Below are 27,838 nucleotides of genomic sequence, written 5' to 3'. Positions count from 1 at the left end.
TGCCTAGTCTAAGTTTAGCCAAAGTATTAGTAGATTTTCTTTACATCACAATAATGTTTCAACATTTTGACACATTTAGGCCACATCCCCTATCCTAGAACCCTCGCCTCTTTTTCAGTCAAGGTGAAAAAGTGTCTAAAAAACACAATAAAAGTGGAGCAAGCCTTGTAAGACGTGAAAATGATACCAGGATTCTGGTGCATTTACCCCAGTGTGCATGATATCTATTTAACAATTACAACTACCCCAGGAGTTATTTAAAGCGTATCTATCATATCACAGAAAAAAATATTGCAAATCTCTTTGTTCTGCCGCTCACTCATTCTCAAATATACTGCTCAGGAAGGGGTTTGTCTGAGGCAAGCACTGAGCCCGCCCTCACTCACCATGCAATCACTTTCTCCTTAATTCTGCTGTGCTGGGTCTCTTGATCCAGTCACCGCAGGCTTCTCTGTAATCTCCTCTCCTCTTCTCGTCTCTTTCATGCTGTAGTCTGACTGACAGGACAGGAGTGAGCACAGAGAAGTGCTAGCCCTGCCCTCACTTACTAGACTTTGTTCCAGCCTGTGCTTCAGCTGGTAATATGGATAGAGAGACGAGCACCACCCTATAATGTCACCACTGACTGGGTGCAAACCAGTTGCTATAATACATATGAAGCAAGAAACGAAAGAGCAAGCTAGCAACCGTAAGTGGATGAACAACAAAAATAACAGTGTAGTCCTGCAACGCTCACCCCGAACTAGGTAAAATGACCCTAAGATGGAGGCTGTCCCAGGCAAAAATGCAATAAGAGAATAGCAAACAGAGGCCCCAGAATATAAAAAATAGGAACAAACCGTGCTCAGGTATATATAACAACAAAGCAATGTTACAATATGCTCTATGTAACACTCATGCCCCTGTAATCACAATAAATCATGCACCGAATAATCTCCGATAGTAAACTGAAATCCAGTTAACGGTGCATTCACACCACGTTTTTAATGGAAAACGGATTCCTCAAAACCTGACTAAACTATATGAAAATGTGTGTACAAATTTTAAACTTTATACAGTTAAAAACCGTATACGGTTTGAAAAATGTCCGGTTGCATCTGTTTTTAAAGAAAAAAAAGTATACATTTTTAACTTTTCACTCCATTATGAATAAAGTTTCACTTGTTAGATTGAAATTCCAAGAAAAAAAAATCTGTGCAGAGTCAAAAACTGTATTGTGAAAACCGGATGGAACCGTATGCACATACAGTTCTGTATGGTTCCCATTGACTCCCATGTAAAAAAAAAAAAAAAAAAAAAAAAAAAAAAAAAAAGTATACGGTTTAATACAGTTTTTCACCCAGACCAAAAACCATGGTAGACTACGGTTTTGCGTACGGGGAAAAAACGGACAAAACCGTACAGGATGCAAAACGGATGCAACTGGATGCATAGTTTGGCATACGGTTTTCAATGGAGAGTCAATGCATAGGATTTTCAATATGGTTCCGTACGGTTTTGACGTTGAAAACGTATATGGGAACTGTATTGCAAAAACGTGGTGTGAATGCAGCCCAATAATGAATACTCACTAACTGTTTCAAGTAAAGTGCAATGTACTGCGGGTCTGTAAGATGTTATAAGCTACAAGTCTGTAAAGTGCATGTGCGGCAAGGATTGCCTCTAGAACCCAAAATATCTCTGTCAATGCCGGGACTGCCTTCATCTATGCTGGGGGAAAGCCGACCCCACTAGTTCCGCCTCCAGCAACGGAGGCTTCCTCAGGAGTGATCTGTATCTCTCTCATTCCTTATTATCAGGCCCGTCGCTACAGGACAGGCAAACCAAGCAATTGCTTGGGGCCCAGAGCTGGCTGGGGGGCCCCGAGCAGAGCCGATGTTTGCTCGTCCTGTAGCGACTGGGCAATTCCCCCCCATCACTATTAAGGACATCCTGGTGTCCCAAAAGATGTTTTCGGGACACAGGGATGCCCCGTTAAAAATGCAGGGGCCGCCGGGAGACAGTGCATGCCGGGATGTCACTGACGTCCCGTGCGTGCGCCCATAGCAACGAAAGCGCAGAAGACTGGAGCATCGAGGAGGAGGAAGACGTGCGCTGGCCAGCTTGGTAAGTGACCAGTGGGACGTCATCTTCGGTGTTCCAACCACCGCTTCTCCGGTCCCGGAACTAATGCTATGGCCGGATGGGAGGAGCGGTGGTCGGAGCACTGAAGTGGGGCAGTACACAGGCATACAGCCTCCAGGTATACACTGTATATGGCTGAAGGCTGTATGTCTGTGGGGAACACTGCCTGCCTAATGTGGGGGAACCCTGCCTGCCTGCCTAATGTGGGGGAACACTGTCAGCCTAATGTGGGGGAACACTGCCTGCCTAATGTGGGGGAACACTGCCTGCCTAATGTGGGGGAACACTGCCAGCCTAATGTGGGGGAACACTGCCAGCCTAATGTGGGGAGAACTATGCTGCACCTAATGTGGGGAGAACTATGCTGCACCTAATGTGGGGGAAAACTACCTGCCTAATGTGGGGGAAACTGCCTGCCTAATGTGGGGAGAACTCTGCGGCACCTAATGTGGGGGGAACTCTGCGGCACCTAATGTGGGGGGAACTCTGCGGCACCTAATGTGGGGGGAACTCTGCTGCACCTAATGTGGGGGAACTCTGCTGCACCTAACATGGGGGGGAACATGTCCATTTTGCTTGGGGCCCCAAAATTCTTTCAAACGGCCCTGCTTATTATATATCCTAGTAATTACAGAAACTCCTGTAAGGTTACCTGTATGCAGTAATTCATTGTGGCATGTGGTCTTGAGTTGCCCGCACGACCGGAAATCAAACACTGGAAGCAGCGGGCATCATGTAATGAACGTGAACATCGCGCAATAATGGAAACTGAATGGAAACGAGGCTCCATGTGTGACGTATATCGTCCAATTCTAAGTATAGGGATGAGAGGGAGGCTTGGCATCCTCATTTATTGAAAGCTATTAATAAGTGAAAAAAATCTTCTTTTAAACAAATGAATGGGGCTCTGTACATAGTATGTGAGTGTATGATGTTATTCTAGACACAATTCATGCAACACCAAAGTTTTGTATACGTGGTACTGCATATCCATCCTAGAAAAAAAAATTTGAATAAAAAGTGAGGCTTGGCGAACTCATCTATTAAGAACTAGTGGGGATGAGTGAGTGAAGCTTTGTACATAAGAATGAATAGGGTTCTATGCACTATGTGTGACTGCATGATCCTGTTATTCTCTACCTATTTCATATACATGCTTGGTTAGACATATTCAAGCTACATTTCCCAATTTAAACACCAATAAAGATATAAAAATGTACAACACCAAATAATAATAAATGTGTACAAAAAGTATATATAACTCCATGGGGACATGTATCAGAGATTTTACCTGTTTTGTGTTTAAATTTTTTCGCAAAATTTTGTGCAAGCTGTTTCTTTGGCGTCTTTTTTGCGTACATTCTGGTGGAGCATTTCCTCTAGATGTGTAGGTTTCGGTGGACCTTGGAGTGACATATTTAGTGCGCACAAATTTATTTACTGCGTACATTTCATTTACCCGCAGAAACCTTGCACAATGACCATATTTCTTACGCAAATATAAGCCATCTTGGACTGCACGTAGCAAGATACTCTTAATCATTGATTCCATTTTTCAAAGAGTGGATTGAGGAGATTACTATATTTGCCTGCAATTTATGAAATTCATTGCGCATGATTGATAAATTTAGCGCTTCTGCGCATAATTTAGAATTCGGGAAAAGGGGTAAACTGCTTCTACCATACACAAATAATGATTTGTGTGTGTATGTTCCAGCATCACGTCCAAACGGCTAAAGATATTAACATGAAACTTGGCACACATGTTACTTATATGTCAACAACAAACATAGGATAGGTGATTTAACCCTTACTCACCCCCATTTGCTAGGGTCGGGGTTTTTGATTAAAGTCCCATACAAGACTATTGGAAATATATGTTACTGCATAACTTCCAACCAGCTGGAGATTTTTCGATAATACTTGGTCACATGTTACTTATATGTCCACTTAAAATATAGGATAGTTAATTTAACCCTCAAATTCCCCCATTTGTGAGGGTCGGGTTTTTTGTTTAAAGTTCCATGCAAATATACGGGAAATGTATGTTCCGGCATAACTTCTGTACGGCAGGAGATATTTCAATAATACCTGGTACACATATGTAAAATAAAAAGATATGATAGTTAAATTAACCCTTACATACACCCTTATATAAAAGATTGTTTTTTGTTTCAGTTCCCATGCAAGTATATGGGACTTCTAGTATCTTACTCCACAAGCTCCGCTCTGCATCTCCGTGTGAATGTGTCAGTTCAGCTTGCAATCCACACCCCATCTCACAAAGACACTCCCACATTTTAAGTCCTACCCCTTTTATTATCTACCCTTTTTGTGCATCGGTCTGGCTTGCAAATCACGCCCAGTCCCACAAAGCCACGTCCCCTTCTATTTTCAGCTTACAATATCTTCATCACAAATCAGTCCCCCCTGAGGACGGGATAGGAGGACGGGATAGGAGGACGGAAAATGAGGTCGAGATAGGAGGACGGGAAATGAGGTCGGGATAGGAGTTTGAGATATGAGGACGGGATAGGAGGTTGGGTTATGACAACAATATATGAAGACGGGATATGAAGTCAAAAGCTTCCTCATTTGTTGTTTTTCCTCCCCAACAAGGATTAGGAAGGAAACGGTGGGTACTCAGCTAGTATACAAATAAAACTATCACATACTAGAAATAAACAAATCCTCATTAAAGTTATATTAGTGGTAATATTAACAACCAGTAATGGTGTGTGTATACCGTATATATATATATATATATATATATATATATATATATAAAAATATATATGATCCAACAATATATATAATCTGCCATGTTATACATAAGATCAATACACCACTATAATATCCTAACCAAATCAAACCCCAAGTGAAGATAAAAGATTAATGATTATAATTATACCAGCCCTAGCTTACATACGAAGATGCATCTTTAGAGAATGTCAATTAGGCATACTTGTATCCTGACTCCAACTTATATGTATGCCACATATTACCAGATACAATCCTATTAACGATGAATACCCAAAACAACATAGAGTCCATAAATAATATCCAATGCAGGTGTTCCCCTAATCATGAGTCCCATAGTGTGCATGATAATCTGATCAGGAATATGAATCTGTGTCATCATCATTCGGTAATTCAGGATAGATGTATAATCTTTGTAACCAATGTCCCGAATGATGCTTCCTGTAGTGGGCTGCTACTGACGTCAGAGTCCGATCACTTTTGAAGTCCCTCTCTGCTAGGGATATTGTGCAAAAATGTTTCTGTATCTGCTTCCTGAGTTCTTGGGTCGTTTGGCCTATGTATACCACAGGGAAAGGAACCGGTATAATTCTTCTTCTTTTTCTGTATACCACATGATCTTGAAAAGTGATTCTGTGTCAAGATGTCCTTAAGGTTGGGTGCCTGTTTTGCTGTGAGTAGTGGAGTAGAGGGTATCAAGGGGTCAAACATTGAATCTGATTTAAGAATACTACAGTGTTTCTGCAAGAGTCATTTTATCTGATTCCACTGATTGTTAAATGGTGTAGTCAAGGGCCATATCAACCTGTCTTTTTCTTGGTTGTAGAAGTTCATTATGGTCCACATGCAGCGCCTTCTGGAACGCCCTAGAAATTACCTTTTTTTGGTATCCCCTATTTCTCAGGCGATCTGTCAGATCTTTGCATGTCTTCTAAAGTCCTCAATTTGGGTACAATTTCGCCTGATCCTCAAAAATTGGCCTGTGGGTATTCCCTTACATGTATGTCCAGGGTGAAAACTTTCAAAATGAAGAAGGTTGTTAGTAGCTGTCTCTTTCCGATGCAGAGAGGTCATTAGTTGGTTGCCCGTGCGTCTTAATTTTAAATCCAAGATTTCCAACGTTATCCTTGAGATCTGAGACGTTAAGTGTACCTTTTAGATTGAAAATGTCAGAGACTGTTCTAATTACATCATCATGCTTGATGTTCGAATACAAGGACTCCACGTCGCATGTAACAAACAGAAATTCCTCTGGTAATGTGATTCCTTGTAATTGCTCAATCAGGTGCATGGAATCCCTCACATGCGAGGGCAACTCCAACACCAATGGCTTCAGTAACATGTAGTATGTCGGCACCACTGGTGTTGTCACAAGCATGTAGCGATGTTCCTTTTCTGTGATAATTCCATAGCATCGTGCGGAATCCAGTAATCTTTCAAATGTCTTTTTAAAGACTGTCGTAGGGTCCAAGGGTATTTCCAGGTAGTATGTGGTGTCACCAAGTTTTCGTCTGGCTTCTGATGAGTCATCATTCTCCGATAGTAGGTCCAAGAGATCTTGTGAGACTTGTTTGTCCATTTCCAGGGTTTCATGGGCATAGCCAGGTTGTGAGTAAATCATTTTCAATGCCAATTTCCTCTCTGCATCATTTAGATTATATGAAGATAGATTAATAATCTGTAACTGTTGGGAGGAGTCATATAATAATTCCTCCTCCATCGATGACTGTATACTGGTGAGGGGTTGTGATTCACATTGTGCCTTTGTGGACTTATTTTTCTGGGTTGGGGGGCGCCTACCCCATCTTGTCCTGTGTCTGTGTCGCTTGACCCTAAAAAAATCACTTGAGCTAGATGTGGTGGCACCTTGATCCCTAACTCCCTGTTTATGGTCATACTTGCCTCTCACATTTCCATTGTGCTTCCACCTATACACCGTGCCTCTCTCATAATCCCCTTTGTCTCGTGAGAATTTCGAACTTTTGCATGCAATTATATCCTTTTCATATTTGTTAAGTATATCACAAAGTCTCTTTTGGAATTGTTCAACCTCTTTTTTGTCTTATCAAACTGTGTTTCAGCTGGGACAAAGATGATGCTGCAGCCAGATTGGATTATGTTCTGGATGGTACGATGACCCCTAGTGGTCTTTTTTTAATAAGCAATGATATCTATTAAAAAAAAAAAAAGATAATGTATTTGAAAGGTTATTGTTTTGCCAAGATATACAACATTCTAAAAAGTTTTTGAATCTGACAGTGGCCATTTAAAGTCTGTGTGTTTTTTTGTTTGTTTTGTTTCATTTTCTTTCCATGGAATGTGTCTAGTATTGCTGCTCATTTCCATACACTTAAGCCCAGAGCCCATTAACAAGCATAGCATTGTTTTTGTTTTTTTTAGGGTACATTCCCACACGGCGTATTTGCTGCGTATTTGCTGCTGCGTATTTTATTTTCTCTGTTGAAGTCAATGGGTAGGAAAATACGCAGCACCAAATACGCAGCAAAATACGCCGTGTGGGAACGTACCCTTAAAAGAATCAGACCTACCCCATCGCCCACCAACTACCCCCCACCCCGATATTGTTGAGAAAAAAAAAACAAAAGCACATACTTTCTTTTCTTTATTGTGAACAACCCTTTTAATGCAATTCAAATCTTGCTTGCTCTTTTCTTTTTGTAAAGAATGGATCTACACAGAAGTAATGTAAAGCAACTTCTCCCTGAGTCGCTGGCTTTTTGTGGTTTCCAGCTTTATTAGCATCTTCACAGAGACTGCTGAGAGTTGTGGTGAAAGTCTTTAGTCATCCATTAAGCTGCTGTTTTACCTTCTCCTTCCATTCTGCATCCCATCTATTCATTATCTGGTAATCATTTTTCTGAGGCCAAGACTACTGCAGATCATTACTATTTCATCCCGGTGTTATATCAGGTTAATCCAATTGAGCCCTGTGTAAATCCTGCACATCCAGATTCATCTTTTCTAGTTTTCCTCTCTCTTTTTTTTTTTTTCTCATATTCCTTCGATGTTCTATCAAGACCTTCACACCATCTTATGAATTTTTTTTTGTCACCATCTCACTTTTAAAGCAGAAGAAATTTTTTGCAGATATGTCGCAGGAGTGACTTTTTGCTCAGTCCATATTTATTCATGACTACAGAAGACACTTGCCTTGTGCTTTGTTCTACACCAGTGTTTCCCAACCAGTGTGTCTCCAGTTGTTGTAAAAGTACAACCACCAGCATGCTGGGGGTTGTACTTTCGCAACAGCTGGAAACACTGGTGTACACAAATGCTGTGTTTGCGGATAAATTCATCTTGTGCCTTACCAAATGGAATTATCAAGGGGAAACCGGCATCTGTCATATCACAAAAAAAAATGCATATATATATATATGTGTGTGTGTGTGTGTGTGTGTGTGTGTTACTCACTAGGTCATGTAGATGATTTATATGTCTTCTTCATGTGTCTAGCTTATGTATTTGGCCCACAAATCCCTCCATTTTGCTGCTCATTCATTCGGACATCCTCTGCTCAGGAAGGGGCGTGTCCAAGGAAGTTTTTCTCTGCACTGAGCTTTGACAGCTGCAAAGAGCCTCACTGAAAGATAAACAGACTGAAAGATGCTGCACAGAGTTTGAGGTCTTCTATTCATCACAGCACTGCAACAATGTGAGGGCAGAAGTGGTCCCCCAGCAGGCTTCAGTGACATCATACGTATGATACAGAGCTCTTTAAAGCTCTGAATTTTTTTTAAAGGGTGGAAGGGGTGTTAGGAGTAGTTGGGGAACATAGCCTGAGTTAGTTTTAAAAAGTTTGTTTGGTGACAGGTACTTTTTAACCCTAGTTTCCAAAAAATATTTTTTTATTATTTTAAAATATAAATTGTAAAATGCAAAATTAGAAATTCTTTAAAAATAGGGTTAACATAAAAAAAATGTCTTTTTTCAATGACACATTCCCTTTAAATCTCCCAATGCACACAGCCCCCTGTCAATCAGTGCCACTAATCTCCTTTGGGTGCCAAACCCTGATCATTTCTTATTCTTTGAACATGTAGCAGTAAGATTGCGCATCCACAGAAAGCATTATGCATTAAATCTCTGTAGTATGGCCAGCAATCAGTCAACAAACAAGCAATTTTTTTTTCACCAGCTGAGCATAGGCTTTAAGTATGTTTAAATATCATAGGGCATGTGCGGCCGATGAATGACAGAACATTTAGGAGATCTGCGCTCGTATCGGATGGGAGTCAGGCTTTGTAATATAACTCTTAAAGTCGATGCCCCATGAAAAAGAAAAACATACAAATTAGCTGTCTTCTAGGGAGGAACTGTCTCCACCTGTGGTAACTACTGTGTAGGTCTCTCTTACTTGAAGTTCTAGGGATTTCAAATTGGTCTTTCGAATTCACCCCCCATATGTTCACAGACAGCCGCTGGGTCTTTATACTTCTTATTTCCTCTGTAGATTTCTGAATGGTCATTCTAACAAAGTAATTTAACTGAAGTGCAAATGGAAGACATTCTCATTGCTGGCATGCTAAGAATAATTTAATCAGGAAAATTACCTGAATTCATCATCCATATTAAAGTAAGTTTATAAGATTGTCTTTCATGGATCCTCAGAAGAGTTACATGCAAATCAAAATGAGTATCTTACATACAGTAGAAATGAACACTTCAGTATTCTATGTCTCTTGGCGCTTGAGGGATCCATTTCCTCTTAAATGTGGAAAATTTGAAACTAGAAAATGAAATTATACTTGTGACATCTTAAGGCATAACCATTATTCATTACGAACAGCCCACGCTCATGGTGTGGGCCCTTATAGAGCCACTCCTTAACTATTGGTAGGGGAATGGTTTAGTAATTTTCAAAATCTTTAAGGCCACTATAGGCAAAATAAGGGCACAAAGGGTCAATTATTTAACCTCTTAAAAACTCGGCCCATTTTGTTTTTGCCAATTTTTTTACTCCTTGCCTTTTAATAGCCATAACTCAAATCTTTTTCCATCTACAAACCCATAAAGGGCTTGTTTTTTGTGGACCCTATTGCGTGCTTCTATGCTGTTCATTGTATTGTCAAACTGACATGTTATCTTGATTATTCAAGTACGTTTATGACAATAATCAATTTGTTTCTGTCATGTTTTACAATTTTTTTAAATGCAAACTTTTCAGATTTTTTTTTTTCTGGGAATAAACATGTGTATAGCAAAACATGTGGTACTGCAATCCTTTTGTGTGAGAAATACTTCATTTTCAGTGGTGCCAACATTTACAGCCATGACTGTGTGTATGTGTGTGTGTATATGTATGTGTATATATATGTATGTGTGTGTGTATATATATATATATATATAATTTGTTTTTTATTTTGTGTGTGTGTGTGTATATATATATATATATATATATATATATATATATATATATATTTATTTATTATTTATTTTTTTTACCTATGTGGACATTACTTAGAATTTTAGTTTGAAGTTATTTTTTCATTTGTACTATTGTCTTATTCAGTGTGAAGAATATCTGGGCACGCATTTGTATTTGCACTTATTCTTAGCCATCTTCCCTCTTTCTATTTTTTCCCTTGTGTTGGTTCTTTTTATATATTTTCTCTTTCCTGTTTACTTTCTTAACTGGGACCCAATAAAGTCTGCAATGTAATTAGATTCAAAGCTATGAGGGGAGTTCACAGGCTAAACAGAGCTGTGTGTAGAATGACTTTAGACTACATCTGTATAATTGGCAAAGTCTTTAAGATCAAAAGGTGTTTTTCCTGTAAATTTTATTTTAAAACTTGGATTCTGAAAAGCTGTGATGCTCACCTTTCTCTAGTATAACACATTACCCAGGACTAGGGAATCTGTTCTGTGAAGAATGTGTGCACAGGAATCAATAAGCGCTACAACCCTCCACATAAATCACTTTTATTTCTTAAATATTTAATTAACCATTCGGTTGTAAGACTCAATCTTCCATATCCAAAGCACATTGTCCTTTCTAAATGCATATGTCTCATGAATCCGTGTCCATCACAAAGTAAGTCTTGGTTAAAAAATGGAATGCCACGTAAAGTTTGTGAAAATTTACCAATTCAGCCACAATTATTTTTTATAAGATGCCGAGGCAGTTCATCAGTCACCTAAGTGCAAACATGGGAATGTGCGCTAGGATTCGGTACATCACAAGCCCTTACGAGGATTGTAGAGAGCAGAAGAACATTATGACCCTACACACCTCCCCTATACTTCCAGGAGGGAAGAGCACTGCACCCTGACCAATCCAAGTGGACAAACAATATGCGAAAAGTGGCACAGTGACAACAAAGATAAATAAAGTCACGTGTGCTTTAAGTACAGCCCGAAAATCTGGACAGATCTATAAAAATTCCTCAGAGACCCAAAGCCAGACAGCCAGGAATCAAGAGGTAAAGCTCTAAGAGGGGTGAACATGAAATAAGTGCCTGTGCCGATAATCACTGAGTGGTGGCAAAGCCTACTGGTGCTTTGGACCACCCAGTGATTTCCGGCACACCAAGGCCACCACTCAACACACAGTTTCCTGGCCCTTAAGGGCAGATCCCTAGAGCCAGGTTTCTTCAGGGCAGCCGTTGGGCCAACCACAGAATGCCCCAGTATACCTTTAGTATTCTGTGTTTATACATTCATTCTGTTTCAGTGTCCGTCTCACTGATAAAAACAAATACTATACTTGAACTTGAAAAAAAGGCTGACAGAGGTACACTTTAAACGTAGGGATCTGTGTGCTATGTCCTCCACTTTTGCAGGGCCTCTCTGCTCTGGCTAAAAAAAAGGAGGAGTCTTTAAATGGTGACCCCCCTCCCCTCCCACCCAGTGTCAACTCCATATACCCTCACATGGTGTTGTCAGGGGTTGTTCTAATGAAACAACCTTTTAATTTTATCTTACTGGATTATTTCCAGGTTCATAGCCCATTATTAAGAGTTAAATATTGAAAAACTGTGTTCAATATAACTGTGAGCCGGAGAACCCAATTATTCTCATAATAAGTGCTGCCCACACTTGGATCAATGAAAACTGAGAATTTCTCCTATATACTTAGGATGAAGATGATTACAGAGATAAACCGAGTGTCAATACATTTCTTCATGTCCTATAACTGCACACTATATTAAAGCAGACGTATCAATTTTTAATATTGTATAGCATTGATCAGTCCCAGGCCGGCCTCAGGTTGGATGTTACCCGTGTGAGACTGTGTTGCCGCCTTCACCACTGTTTTAGGTTGTTTACATTCAGTATGTACTTTGTAATGTTGGTGCTATTTTTGTATTACTTTTGGAACCAAAAAAGTATATGTGAATACAAACTTCCTTCTCTTCATAGTGGAGCTGTATTGTTATGTACACTGGATACAATAACAGCCATAATATCAGATCATAGTGTTAATATATACACACACCAGCATATGTACTAAGAAAAGTTCAGATGTTTAATCTAAGAAGGACTAATCATGTGCACATTTGCGTACACAATTGCTTTTCATCATCAAAGTTTAATATTTCATAGCAGATAATAGTGTTGTCTGGTTTATTGTCTATGCCAGGCATTAGCTCTTGTGCTCTGCATCACTGTCAGTCAGACAATAAATACAAGAAACAGAGCTTAGTTTTTCGTTTGGTACAGCTGATCTTAACCCCTTAAGGACCGGGAGTTTTTCCGTTTTTGCTTTTTCGTTTTTTGCTCCTTGCCTTTAAAAAATCATAACTCTTTCAATTTTGCACCTAAAAATCCATATGATTGCTTATTTTTTGCGCCTCCAATTCTACTTTGTAATGACATCAGTCATTTTGCCCAAAAATCTACGGTGAAACGGGAAAAAAAATCATTGTGAGACAAAATTGAAAAAAAAAAAAAAGCCGTTTTGTAACTTTTGGGGGCTTCCGTTTCTACGTAGTACATTTTTCGGTAAAAATGATACCCTACTTATATAGGTTTGATTTTGTCGGACTTCTGGAAAAAAACATAGCTAAATGCAGGAAAATTAATACGTTTAAAATTGTCATCTTCTGACCCCTATAACTTTTTTATTTTTCCATGTATGGGGCGGTATGAGGGCTCATTTTTTGCGCCGTGATCTGAAGTTTTTAACGGTACCATTTTTGCATTGATAGGACTTATTGACTTTTTATTCATTTTTTTTCATGATATAAAAAGTGACCAAAAATGCACTATTTTGGACTTTGGAATTTTTTTGCGCATACGCCATTGACCGTGCAGTTTAATTAACCATATATTTTTATAATTCTGACATTTCCGCATGCGGCGATAACATATATGTTTATTTTTATTTACACTGTTTTTTTTTTTTTTTATGGGAGAATCGATGATTCTGCTGCTTGACTGCTTATGCCTGGATCTCAGGCACTGAGCAGTCATTTGGCGATCGGACAGCGAGGAGGCAGGTAGGGACCCTCCGGCTGTCCTGTAAGCTGTTCGGGATGTCGCGATTTCACCGCGGCTATCCCGAACAGCTCCCTGAGCTAACCGGCATGCTTTCACTTTCATTTTAGACACGGTGTTCAACTTTGAACGCCGCGTCTAAAGGGTTAATAGCACGCGGCACTGTGATCAATTGCGCGCACTATTAGCCACGGGTCCCGGCCGTTGTTAGACTACGCCGTGTCCCCCCGTTATAGATCGGAAGCGGGCACATGACGTTCCAGTACGTCATGTGTCCTTAAGGGGTTAAAGGGGTACTCTGGTGGAAAACTTTTTTTTTTTTTTTTAAATCAACTGGTGCCAGAAAGTTAAACAGATTTGTAAATTACTTCTATTAAAAAATATTAATTCTTCCAGGACTTATTACCTGCTGAATACTACAGAAGAAATTATTTTCTTTTTGGAACACAGTGCTCTCTGATGGCATTATGACCACAGTGCTCTCTGCTGACATCTCTGTCCATTTTAGGAACTGTCCAGAGCAGCATATGTTTGCTATGGGGATTTCTCCTACTCTGGACAGTTCTTAAGATGGACAGAGATGTCAGCATAAAGCACTGTGCTCGTAATTCAGCAGAGAGCTCTGTGTTCCAAAAAGAAAAGAATTTCTTCTGTAGTATTCAGCAGCTAATAAGTCATGGAAGGATTAATATTTTTTAATAGAAGTAATTTACAAATCTGTTTAACTTTCTGGCACCAGTTGAAAAAAAATAATAAAAAAATAATAAAATAATAAAAGTTTTCCACCCCCAGAGTACCCCTTTAACCCCTTAAGGACACATGACGTACTGGAACGTCATGTGTCCACTCCCGATCTATAATGCGGGGCCACGGCGTGGCCCCGCGTCATAGCGGGTCGGGCCCGGCCTCTAACAACGGCCGGGACCCGTGGCTAATAGCGCGCGGCATTGATCGCTGTGCCGCGCGCTATTAACCCTTTAGACGCGGCGTTCAAAGTTGAACGCCGCGTCTAAAGTGAAACCGAAAGCATCCCGGCTAGCTCAGTGGGCTGTTCGGGATAGCCGCGGTGAAATCGCGGCATCCCGAACAGCTGACAGGACAGCGGGAGGGCCCCTACCTGCCTCCTCGCTGTCCGATCGCCGAATGACTGCTCAGTGCCTGAGATCCAGGCCTGAGCAGTCATCCGGCAGAATCGTTGATCACTGGTTTCTTATGAGAAACCAGTGATCAACATAGAAGATCAGTGTGTGCAGTGTTATAGGTCCCTATGGGACCTATAACACTGCAAAAAAAAAGTGAAAAAAAAAAAGTGAATAAAGATCATTTAACTCCTCCCCTATTAAAAGTTTGAATCACCCCCCTTTTCCAATAAAAAAAAAAAACACAGTGTAAATAAAAATAAAAATAAACATATGTGGTATCACCGCGTGCGGAAATGTCCGAATTATAAAAATATATCATTAATTAAACCGCTCGGTCAATGGCGTGCGCGCAAAAAAATTCCAAAGTCCAAAATAGTGCATTTTTGGTCACTTTTTATATCATTTAAAAATGAATAAAAAGTGATCAATAAGTCCTATCAATGCAAAAATGGTACCGTTAAAAACTTCAGATCACGGCGCAAAAAATGAGCCCTCATACCGCCCCATACACGGAAAAATAAAAAAGTTATAGGGGTCAGAAGATGACAATTTTAAACGTATTAATTTTCCTGCATGTAGTTATGATTTTTTCCAGAAGTCCGACAAAATCAAACCTATATAAGTAGGGTATCATTTTAATCGTATGGACCTACAGAATACATATCAGGTGTCATTTTTACCGAAAAATGTACTACGTAGAAACGGAAGCCCCCAAAAGTTACAAAACAGCGTTTTTTTTTTTCAATTTTGTCGCACAATGATTTTTTTTCCCGCTTCACCATAGATTTTTGGGCAAAATGACTGACGTCATTACAAAGTAGAATTGGTGGCGCAAAAAATAAGCCATCATATGGATTTTTAGGTGTAAATTTGAAAGAGTTATGATTTTTTAAAGGCAAGGAGCAAAAAACGAAAATGCAAAAACGGAAAAACCTCCGGTCCTTAAGGGGTTAAAGTTGTTATTTAGGAGATTTTAGTACTTACCTGCCAGACAGTAATGGGCATGCTTAGGAAGGATCTGTGCTTGTTTTGGGGCTAAATGGCTGTTTTGGGAGTTCACCATAATGCCGCTGCTTTCTTTTTGTGACATGGCTGTTTCCTGTGGCAACTATAAGTCCTAGGATCCCTTGTTTGTAAGTGTGAGGTCACTTTTCTCCCTCCCACACAGGTACAGACGCTATATTATGAACTACACTAACTTTACAGCACCTGCATCATAGTAAAATAAAATAAAAATCCTGAAATACTTCTTTAAGGGGATGTGGTTTCATATAAATCTACAAGTAAACTTCCACTTCAACCAGCTGCATTCTCCAAACTCAAAGATTTATCACGAAGCAAGGAATCAGAATAGCAGCAGTCGTCTGAGCTCTTAGCGGTGATCAGAAGATGACTATTTTGACAAGTCCTTTGTTTATTTCCTGGTAAATGCATCACAAATAGTCACAGCCGCTTCATATTCAGAGCATGTATGACAGCTTCTAATATCAGCAGAACCGGCTATCATGATGTAGTTTAGGTTGTGTAGGAGTATATATCCCATATCTATCCATCTATCCATCTATCTACCTATCCATCCATTGTCTCTCTCTGTGCTTAGGTAGGGGTCCCCTTTTGGGTACTGTTGATCATGGTGAACAGGGCCATTTGGGAAACCACAGATGTCCCATCCCAGAGCCTTATGTAGTTTGTCTCTGCATCAAAGGGCATCTACTAAGCTTTGATCGTTGCCCCAAGGCATTGGATAATTGAGACAATATGGCGATGCCAGCTGCTCCTGCAAAATGCAGGACATGTCTTCATGCATCCTCTAAACATGTAACGTATCTCCAGCCCTGTTTAATTTTTGTTGTCTCTTTTTTTTTTTTTCTTTTTGTCCTCAGATTAGGCAGTATAGGCGTCCAGACCGAGATTTCACATGCAGCAGAAATTTCTGCTATGAAAAAATAGTTCCATTTAGCTGAATGGGCAAAGGGTAGTTGCAGAAATTTCTGCAACAAATCTGCTACTTGTGAATTTACCCTAAGGATACGATGGGCAGATCTTGCAACCATTGACTTCAGCGGTTCAGTGGTAAATCTACAATAGTGGAATATTTCTGGACCCATTAAAGTACTTATCAGATGCTGTATGCTACAGAGGTAGTTCTTTTCTTTAATTTATTTTCAGTCTGACCACAGTGCTCTCTGCTGACACCTCTGTCCGTTTCAGGACACCTCTGTATGTTTCAGGATAGGTTTGCTATATAGATATTTTCTCCTGCTCTTGACAGTTCCTGACACGGACAGAGGTGTCGGCAGAGAGCACTATGGTCAGATAGGAAGTTCTTTTCTTTTTGAATTTCTTTTCTATGGAGCATACAGCAGCTAAGTACTGGAAGGATTAATATTTTTAAATAGAAGTAATTTACAAATCTGTATAACTTTATGGCACCAATTGATTTTAAAAAGAATTGTTTTCCACTGGAGTAACCCTTCAAAAAAAACAAGAGGAAATGATACAGAAAGTACTTATGTAAAATGTATATGCTTTTGGTGTGCAATGAATAATCCCTTTAACCACTTCGGGACCCAGGGCGTACAGATACGTCCCGACGCCCTGTTACTTAAAGGGTACCTCTCATCAAATAAAGTTTTGATATATTTTAGATTAATGAATGTTGAATAACTTTCCAATAGCATGTTAATGAAAAATATGCTTCTTTCTATTGTATTTTTCCCGATCAGTCCCGTCAGCAAGCATTTCTGACTCATGCTGGAGTCCTAAACACTCAGAGCTGCCAGCCTGCTTTGTTCACAGCCAAACAGGCTGTGAACAAAGCAGGCTGGCAGCTCTGAGTGTTCTCCTTTGTGAACAAAGCAGACTGGCAGCTCGTAGTGTTTAGGACTCCAGCATGAGTCTGAAATGCTTGCTGCCAGGACTGGTAGGGAGACCCCTAGTGGTCATTCCTTCAAAGTGGAAAATTAAATAGAAAGAAGCATATTTTTAATAACATGCAATTGTAAAGTTATTCTGCATACATTAATCTATAATATATCATATATATATATATATATATATATATATATATATTTTATTTTTTATGAGAGGTACCCTTTAAGGACCGAGGGTATGCCTGCATGCTCGTGGGAATTTTGGTCCCCGCCCTGCCGTGCGGGGACCAGACCGGGATGACTGCTGATATCTATCAACAGGCACCCCATGCAAACCCCTGGGGGGGTGGGGGGGTTCTGAGACCTCCCATATCGGCGATCGCCACAAATCGCCAAAAAATCAAACCAAAAAATTAAGATTTTGAATTTTCTCCTTCACTTTGCTGATATTCCTGTGAAACACCTAAAGGGTTAACACACTTTCTGAATGTCATTTTGAATACTTTGAGGGGTGCAGTTTTTATAATGGGTCATTTATGGGGTATTTCTAATATGAAGTGCTGAACTTTGAAGCCCTCTGATATCTTCCAAAAGTAAAAACATGTCAACTTTATGATGAAAATATATAGTAGACATATTGTATATGTGAATCAATATATAATTTATTTGTCTATTTTCCTTATAAGCAGAGTTTCAAAGTAAAAAAAAAAGCTAAATTTTCAAATTTTTCATCAAATTTGGGAATTTTTCACGAAGAAATGATGCAAGTATCGATCAAAAATTTCCACTGACCTAAAGTAGAATATGTCAAGAAAAAACAATCTCGGAATGAGAATGAAAGGTAAAAGCATTCCAGAGTTATTAATGCTTAAAATGCCCGGGTCCTTAAAGGGTAGCTCCCACCATCCTATTTTTTTTTTTTTTTTGCTAGGCTGTTCTCCCCCCCCCCCCCCCCTACGGCACTAGCCTGTTCACTCCTCCCCCGCCCCGCATACCCCGTTCCCTCATTACACTTACAGTTACTGCAGAGTCCGGCAGCGGGCGTGCAGGGACAGCGGCGGCGGCGATGTGCGGGAGGAGTGGCCTCCCATCCAGTGGCCGGGGAGCCAATGCGCTCGCTCCCACCTGTCTGATTGACAGGCAGGGAGCGAGTGCAGCCTAACTGAAAAAGGACTGATTGCTACTCCAAAATCAGTCCTTTTTCAGTGGCCGGTTTTTAAATGTAAATTAAACCTTTTTAATGAAAAAAATAACGAAAAATAATAAAAGTATATTAGAGATATGTTGTAGTACATAAGTACTACAACATATCAAAAAATAAAGTTGGTGACAGTGCCCATTTAAGTTGAAAATGGGCTGGGTCATTAACGGGTTAAAGGAGACCTCTGTCCTCTATAAAAGCATGTGCCATCATCATCCATGTGAAGCTTTTTTTCCAGGGATCCAGGTACGTTTTTTTCTATGCCCTTGTTCATATGCAATTAGTGCCATTTGTTTTGGTGTCTCATCTGCTAATATGGGCCTAGACCATAAGCTTCTAATATGGGCCTAGACCGTCAGCTGGGCAGGCCCTTACATTTAAGTGGAAGTTAACAATGCTCTCATTCTGGCATGAATTTGCAGCTCTCCCCATTTAGGACTGAGAAGTGGTGACCACCCATTTGGCACCTGATATGCTAAAAGAAGACCTAGACCATCAACTGGGCAGGCCCCAGCGTTTATTTCTTAATGGGGTGAGCCTTGCGTTGCACGAAGGTGGCTGCCCACTTAGCAATCTACCTAGTAGCAGTCTGTACACTCTCTAGGGGGTGGTCACCACTGTTCCCATTTTGGGGTGAACCTGATGCTGCCACTAGTGATAACTAAGTGGTAATGACCACCTAGTTGACAGTCTAGGTCCTTATTAGTATATCTGGCCCTAAAAACTGCACTGATTGCTATTGAACAGCCTAGTGTCCAAATCCATAGAGCAGAGCCTCCACATGACAATGTAGGTTTTTCCAGAAAACACAGATCCTCCTAAATTTACTATATAATAAATATCACTATTCTAACATATGCTATTTTATGTTTTTTCAGGTTGTCTACAACAGAAATAGAGGAGAGGGCTAAATCCCTCGGCCTGTTTGACACTTTAAGAGCGAACCCTGAAGCTTTCCATGAGCACATGGCCAAATATGTCTACCCCACTATAGAGGGCAGAGACCTCCAAAGACTGTTGTATTACTTCACCCTCCTGGAGAACTGTGGCTGCTCACAACATGTCAAACACCCCATCAAGCCTGAATCTCACGTGAAGCTACTGAAAAAGCTGAAGGCTGTGGCATCAGGTACATCTTACACTAAATCTGATGAGATGTATAAAACCAGTCTGCCTGGATTTCACAGGTGTTTGTGTGGCTTTGTAGCGCTGCATACATTCCATGAAATCTATATGCATGGCTGTTCTCTACAGGAAACAGGAAAGTTGACCTCTACAGTTAGCATATTCATTTACTATGTATTACGGCTATGGCTCCTTGTTAATCAGAGGCCTGACCTTGTGTCTCAATCCTATTTTTGTACATAATTATATTGCTTCAGGCGTATGTGGATAACAAGCCTGTCTGTATAGATGATGCCCTGTATTTTACACCGCCCAACAGAAGTAATGCCGTTCCTTTACACTGGTGTCTGATCATTCAGAAAGTCTTATAGCATAGTACGTTATATATTTATATAAAGTAAGACAGATATCTTAAACATTTACAAAGAAAAATAATAATAATAATAATTGAAAAGTAGTCCCCTCACCACCATACATACACAGGAGACAAAACACCATTTAGTTTAGGAATCGTGGATGAAGATGAATTCCAGCCGTCTCTCAGGTTTTTTTGGTGAAAAAATGGAACAATTCTCCAGCTAACAAAAAGGTTAAAATCTCAATAAAAATCTTTATTAAAGGAGATGTGCAGCAAAAAACGTTTACCTCTCCCTGTGCCCGGGCTGCAAAAACATAAAAAACAAACTTTAACTCACCTTCCCACATTCCCCCGTTGCTCCGGTATCGGTGTCCTATTCCTACGGCGCGGCTCTGCTCTGTGCTTCTTAGGCTTGGAACGTCACAGCGCTGTCAGCATTTCACCGGACGCAGCGATGTCCTGCCTCGGCCGGTGATAGGCTGAGCGCACTGTCATGTAAGGAGCTCTGGCCAGCTTAAAGTTTTTTTATGTTTTTGTAGCCCGGGCACAAGGACAGGTAAAAGTTTTTGCTGTATATATCCTTTAAGGCATTATGTAAAAAGAACAAATCATACAAAATTGACTACATAAAAATGCAAACAAAATGATATATATATATATATATTTTTTTTTTTTTTTACACAATGCCTTATTAACGTTTTTTGGGATTTTAATTATCTTTCTGGGAGCAGGAGAACCTTAAATTTTTCCGTACTCTATACATACATTATTGCTTTCCATGAGCATTTGCTGTTACTATGATCCATATTTTCCAGTTACTGTAGCAGGAGGTGATAATGAAGTGTTGCCTTTGCAGCCTCAGAATAATATCAGGTAGAGGTAGAAACACTGTCGCCTTCATGTGGGAGTACATATCAGCAGAAGGCAGGTACATCTGGCTTCTTACCTTTTACTGTAACACAAGCAGCATCTTTTGGTCCCAAGGGCAACACATAGCGAGGCTGGCTTAGCTGTTGTTCTGTCACTGTGAATAAGAGATGAGAATAACATTCCTGTGAAAAGGCATGTTCTGCCTATTTCTGCACATACAGGTGCTATGGAGCTAAGTTTGTCATATATCACTGAGTTTGTTTTGTACTGCTGAGCAGTACGGCACCTACAATTTTCCCCAATTTATACAGTGTCTAGTTATCCCTATGTAGCAGAAACAAGTTGCTCCCTTACGTTAGTACCAAGTTACTCTGCTGTGGCAGAATGGAGTTACAGCAGCATTGTTGAGTTGCTCCAGTTTAGCCAAAGCCAAATTGTTCCGTTGCAGCAGAATTGTATTGCTTCTTTTAGCCAGAGCCGAGTTCCTTCAGTTTTGGAAAACTGTCAGATTTAGGAGAGTGGAAGATGTCCTTTGCGACACAGCCAAGATGCTCTGATGCAGAAGAGCCAAGTTATTTCAATGCAGCCAAATTGAGTTGCTCCAATTTAGCCAGAACCAAGTAAGTCAATTGTGGCAAAGTCGAGTTAGTCCGCTTTGGTAGAGCCGAGTTGAGTTGCACCAATTTAGTCAGAGACGAGTTCCTCCAGTTTGGCAAAACTAAATGTTTAAATGGGCACTGTCAGATACCAAAACTTTTGATATGTTGTAAAGCATGTATAACCAATAGGTTTTGCAATTGTTTTCATTAGAAAATTTTCAGTATTTCATACTGAAAAAGCCAGTCAACACCTACTAGTCCTGCTGTGTCCATGCGTCATCACCTACATCATGGACACACTTCCTTGATTGACAGCTGTGAGCGCAGGGCTCAGAGCTGGTGGAAAAATCCTCCCACTCTCAGCTTGTGTCCCACTACTGTCAGTGAGGACAAGCTGGGAGTTGTAGTTTTGCTAATGCTAGAGGAGATGTGAGCAGACAGCATGCTGAGGGAGGGGGCGGAGACCTGCACAGTGAGGCCACGCCCCCTCCCTTTGAGAGGAATTCAGACTAGTGAGCTAAATTAAGTGTCATAAAAAAATTTATAAAGATGCTAGACACATAAAAATTAGATGTACCGAGTGATATATATATATATATATATATATAAATGTTTTGTTTATTGGATCTGACGGGTACACTTTAAGTAAGGTGTCTATTTACTCAGCTGAGTGGGCCATATGCCATACATGTGCCATACAAGTGGGATGTCTTTACATGTTGTAATGCAGTTTTCATAAACAAAAAATGGCAGACACAACTCTGCTACAGCTTTATTTGTAGAACACTTATTCATAATAAATAAACCTGTTCTTATTTTTATTTTTTGTCTTTCACAGGTCTGGATTATAAGAGAATGACAGATGTTAGTCTGAACCCCCTCGAGTCACTGGCACCCGTGCTCACCAGTCATAATGTACTTGCTATTTCCAAGCTGGCTGCACGAATCCCAGATTTAGATGGGAACATGCTTTCCTCAAGCTCTGTGCATGCAGCTTGGCTAAAGAAACTCTTCTGGAGCGGGGACCCACAGCTTCTCAAGGAAGCCCCGCAGTCTGCAGCTGAATGGTCTCAGGCCTATGCTATCTGCAGGAAATACTTTGACAGACTGACGCCCGGAGATTTAATGACTTTTATTGATGAAATCACTTTCACCTCACATGCTGTTGGCAAGGTAATCTTCACTAAAGTAAATTGGCCCTCCACTTATCCTCTCTGGACCATGAATAACAATGATATAATAGGTAATGGAAACCTGATGTTCTATTATTGTCACCTTAGTAGTCAATGGAGCGATGGATCATAGCGGACAGCTTCTCTTAGTAATCATTTTACTTTCTAGTTTCATACTTTAAAAACTTAAAGCATAGCTGCACTTTCTGGTGACTTTTTAGCATAATCTGTCCTATGTATCCACTATTTCTCGACATTATATAACTTGCATATAGCATTTTTCACCATATATGCCCTCTATAGGCTCCTTCTCTAATTTTCTGTTGTCCATGGGCTGGTGGAGCCTAGCCTCTATGATGTTTTCTATACACTGCACACACATGGAAGAGGAGCTTCTTCTTTCCGTTATCTTCATAGTAGCAGCATGGTGGACATTATAGAGCAGTAACCAGCATATTACACACTACAAGTTGCATCCCTTTATCCCATCTGCCTCTTTCATAAAATATGACGTGGCACCTTCTTCTACTGGTTATGCCTGTTATTGCGGCTCATTCCCATAAAAAAAAAATATGGACTGAACTGCGATGCCAGACACAGTAGTGGTGCCCATTTTTTTTTTTTTTTTGGGTGGGGGGGGGGGGGGAAGCCACCTTTTTTATAATGTTGTCCACTGCTTTAACCCCTTAAGAACCAAGCCTATTTTGACCTTAAGGACCAGGCCAATTTTATTTTTGTGTTTTCGTTTTTTTCCCTCTTTGCCTTCCAAAATCAATAACACTTTGATATTTCCATCTACAGACCCATATAAGGGCTTGTTTTTTGCATGACCAATTGTACTTTGTAATGAAACCTCTCATTTTACCATAAAATGTACGGTGAACCCCAAAAAATATTTTTTAGGGAGAAAATTTAAATGAAAACTACAATTTTGCACATTTTGGAGGGTTTTGTTTTCACACTATACACTTTACGGTAAAAATGACGTGTTCTTTATTCTGTGGGTCAATATGATTAAAGTGATACACATGGCTAGATACTTTTATATTTTTTGTACCGCTTAAAAAAAATCTAAAACTTTTTGTACAGAATCAGTAATCTAAAATTGCCCTATTTTGACCACCTATAACTTTAACATTTTTCTGTCTTTAGGGCAGTATGAGGGCTAATTTTTTGCGCCGTCATCTGTACCTTTTATCAATACCACATTTGCATATATATAAAACTTTTAGATCATTTGTTTATTAAGTTTTTTTGTAATAAAATGTGACAAAAATGCTGCATTTTTTACTTTTACTTTTAGGCCGTTCACCGTACGGGATCATTAACATTATATTTTGATAGTTCGGACATTTACACATGCGTGGATACCAAATATGTTTATTTAAAAAAAATTACACCTTTTGGGGTTAAAATGGGAAAAACTGACAATTTTCATTTTTATTGGAGGAGGGGATTTTTTTTACTTTTTATTTTTACATTTTTCAACTTTTTTTTTTTTACACTTTTTATGTCCCCATAGGGGGACTATTTATAGCAATAATTTGATTGCTAATACTGTTCAGTGCTATGCATAAGACATATCACTGATCATTATCGGTTATCTTCTGCTCTGGTCTGCTTGATCGCAGACCAGAGCGGGAGACTGATGGAGGCAGGTGAGGGGACCTCTGTCCGCCATTACAGATGATCGGATCGCTGCAGCAGCGCTGCGGGCGATCCGATCATCTATTTTAACATGCGCATTGCCGCAGATGCCGTGATCTGTATTGATCATGGCATCTGAGGGGTTAATGGCGGACATCCGTGCGATCGTGTGATAGCAGCCGGAACCTGTCGTGTATGACGCGAGCACCGCTCCGATGCTCATGGTCATACACAGGACGTAAAAGTATGTGCTAGTGCACAAAGTACCGCCAAACCAGGACGTACATTTGTCTATGGTCGTTAAGGGGTTTAATCTGTACTTGGCATCCCTATTCACAAAGCTTATTAAAGGGATAGTCCTGTGAAAACTTTTTATTTTTTATTTATTTATTTATTTTTAAATCAACTGGTGCCAGAAAGTTAAACAGATTTGTATATCACTTCTATTAAAAAATCTTAATCCTTCCAGTACTTATTAGCTTCTGAATACTACAGAGGAAATTATTTTCTTTTTGGAACACAGTGATCTCTGCTGACATCTCTGTCCATTTTAGGAACTGTCCAGAGCAGCATATGTTTGCTATGGGGATTTTCTCCTACTCTGGACATTTCTTAAAATGAACAGAGATGTCAGCAGAGAGCACTGTGCTCGTGATGTCAGCAGAGAGCTCTATTTTCCAAAAATAAAATAATTTCCTCTGTAGTATTCAGCAGCTAATAAGTACTGGAAGGATTAAGATTTTTTTTTATAGAAGTAATTTACAAATCTCAATATGAATTCGAGTAGAATACAGACGTAGCGCACATCTACAATCTTGTATAATGATCTGATTGCTTCTCAGCACAATATCAAAAACTAACAGGTTGTTAGTATACATTTTTGATCAAAAAGTACAAGCCCACTCGCCACGTCAAGGCCACCTATTCAGAGTGGGTCCCTAACATCCCTAGCATATAATGGCATAGCACTGGGCGGCGACCACCACCACCGCAACACAGGTGCCCACGGGGGGGAGCGACCCACTGGCAGAGCGGCCCCAATGCCTCTCAAACCAGTCTATAGGCCGCACCCGCCCGCAGACACAGCGCCACAGCAGCAACGGACGCCGCCCCGCACCACACCAGTGTGAACAAGGTGTAATGGCTCACTTACCATGCTCTCCCAGTCAGACTGGGAGGCTGCTAGGAAAGAAATGGCCCATGTGTAGCTAACTACTACTTATATAGGGTTGGGCTGAGGGGGTGGGGAAGAGTGCAGCACATGTTCAAAAAAAAAAAGATAGAAATCACAATATGAATTCGAGTAGAATACAGACGTAGCGCACATCTACAATCTTGTATAATGATCTGATTGCTTCTCAGCACAATATCAAAAACGAACAGGTTGTTAGTATACATTTTTGATCAAAAAGTACAAGCCCACTCGCCACGTCAAGGCCACCTATTCAGAGTGGGTCCCTAACGTCCCTAGCATAAAATGGCGTAGCACTGGGCGGCGACCACCACCGCCGCAACACAGGTGCAAATCTGTTTAACCTTCTGGCACCAGATGATTTAAAAAAAAAAAAAATGTTTTCCACCGGAGTACCCCTTTAACTAATTCCATACATTTTATTAGGAGGTGAATACTCACGGCCCCCTGCACTGAACTTTAATTATATATTTTATTGGCAATAATATGGGTGACTGTATACAATGGACCAAGAGAAGTGGAAAGCTAATAATGTATCTCATTTCATGCAGCATAAAAACTTGACTGATGCGTGAATACACGGAGCAGAGTGTTACGTATGGATGAACATATGGAATGAATTGTAATGGAACATATTCTCTATACAATGTTGAGATTTTTTTTTTTTGTTACAACGCGTGAATTACATTTGCAGCATATCCATTTCAGCTATGTAAGTTTTAGTTGCAGTATATGTTTTTTTGATGGGATATTCACCACAGTGGAATATTAATACATGCTGTTTTTGTCATGTTCATCAAAGATACTAGGAAATGTTCCCAGAACTGCTACTGTGAAAAATTGCCTTGTGGTAGTACAAGTAAAAATTAATGCATTGTCTGAATAGTTTTTTTTTTTTTTTTTTTAAGTTACAACCATATTACAAAGCTGGTGCTTTTAGACATTTCTTTATAGTTTTGTTAGTGAACTTTTCCCACCTGAATGCTTTGTAGCACTGAAACCCTGTAGTAAGCAAAAGCTGCCACCTAAAATCACACTTATTTATTAAAGGGTCATTCCCTTGCTCATGAATAAGGGGGTGTGCCCTCTAAACATTCCGTGTCCGCATTAGGCAGCGGTTGTGAATGATCTGACCTGAGGCTCCACCATTGTGATGCTTATACTTTGTAATATCATACTTTGGAAACATTATGGGAAGAAAGAAACAAAAAAATATGGATAATGAATTGTACATTATTGGTCTGGGAGTTACATTTAAAACATATTATTTGTTGTCAGTTTCTCTATCCTTGCAATATAGGAAAGTCTACCAGCTCTGTTAGCATTAAACAGATGTCTCGGTAAGAAAAAACAATAAGTCTGTTCCAGTGATGCAGAAGAGAGAAGTATTTCAAAGAAGAAGAAGATAACCTCCAAACTTGCCTCCAAAAGAGAACAAGAATCGGCAAGTCACAAAAAGCATGTACAATAGTGACATCACCTCTACAACCCCTCCAGTAATTAAAAGGGACCATGGATATCATCTGATGAAGGAGGGAGGACTCTTTATATCATATAGCACAGTAAAGATGAGAAGATGCTGTCCTGTGATTGGCTAGACAAGTAAGGGAAAGAAAGTCCTTGTGTGAGTACTGCTGGCAAACAGCACAGCTCTGGTCCCATTCCCTGAAATGGAGAGAATGAGAAATAACTGTGCACTATGGAGGGGACTCTCAGGGACTCAATAACAGCACTGAGAGGCCAAAAATCAATCTTGCGTAAATTGTAGCCAGGCAGGAGGGGCTTGTGGAAGATAAGGATGCTGATAACATGAGGAGCAGTGTGGTCCTTTTAGGTGCAATCGCCTGATTATACAGACACTAGTTACATATATGCCATAGGAAACTCTCTTCACATTATATTTTATGTAATTGCTCTGTATTTCATTTTCTTCTACTTGTTCATCTACTGTATTTAGAAACTGCCAGATGTTCACTCTACAATATGAAGTTAATAACTTTTTACAAAATGAAGACAGCAGAGAGTGCAGAGGAGCAGATATGATACGGCAATGCATGTTAATGACATGAATCATTCTGAAAGCCTGGAGTATTCATGCACAAAGCACTCAAGTGTCTGCTAGAATGATACAGAGTAATTACCGCCTCCCGTAATGCTCAGCACCCTGCATGTCTTTGTAGATTCACTGCCTTATGAGAGTTGAAGTGTTAAGTAGTAGTATCAGCTGTATCATATTTTATATTTATTTATTTTTACACTATATGTTTCTTGCAACTTACCATCTGCCTCCATGGCTGTAAACTTACAGAGGACCA

At 39.9% G+C, this 27,838-nt stretch overlaps 1 protein-coding gene across 3 annotated transcripts in view; it reads left to right on the top strand.

The window, feature by feature from the left end:
• Positions 1-27,838, top strand: part of NBAS (NBAS subunit of NRZ tethering complex) — a 701,350-nt gene that overhangs the window by 446,544 nt on the left and 226,968 nt on the right. For all 3 annotated transcript variants that reach the window (XM_056564221.1, XM_056564220.1, XM_056564222.1), the window contains 2 exons: positions 19,439-19,689; positions 22,351-22,685. In XM_056564221.1, the coding sequence (XP_056420196.1) occupies positions 19,439-19,689; positions 22,351-22,685 (586 nt within the window). The remainder of the gene's footprint in view (positions 1-19,438; positions 19,690-22,350; positions 22,686-27,838) is intronic.

This window comes from Hyla sarda, chromosome 3 (assembly GCF_029499605.1).
Source record: "Hyla sarda isolate aHylSar1 chromosome 3, aHylSar1.hap1, whole genome shotgun sequence".
In the NCBI taxonomy this organism is placed as follows: domain Eukaryota; kingdom Metazoa; phylum Chordata; class Amphibia; order Anura; family Hylidae; genus Hyla; species Hyla sarda.
This window is presented reverse-complemented; position numbering and strand designations above follow the sequence as displayed.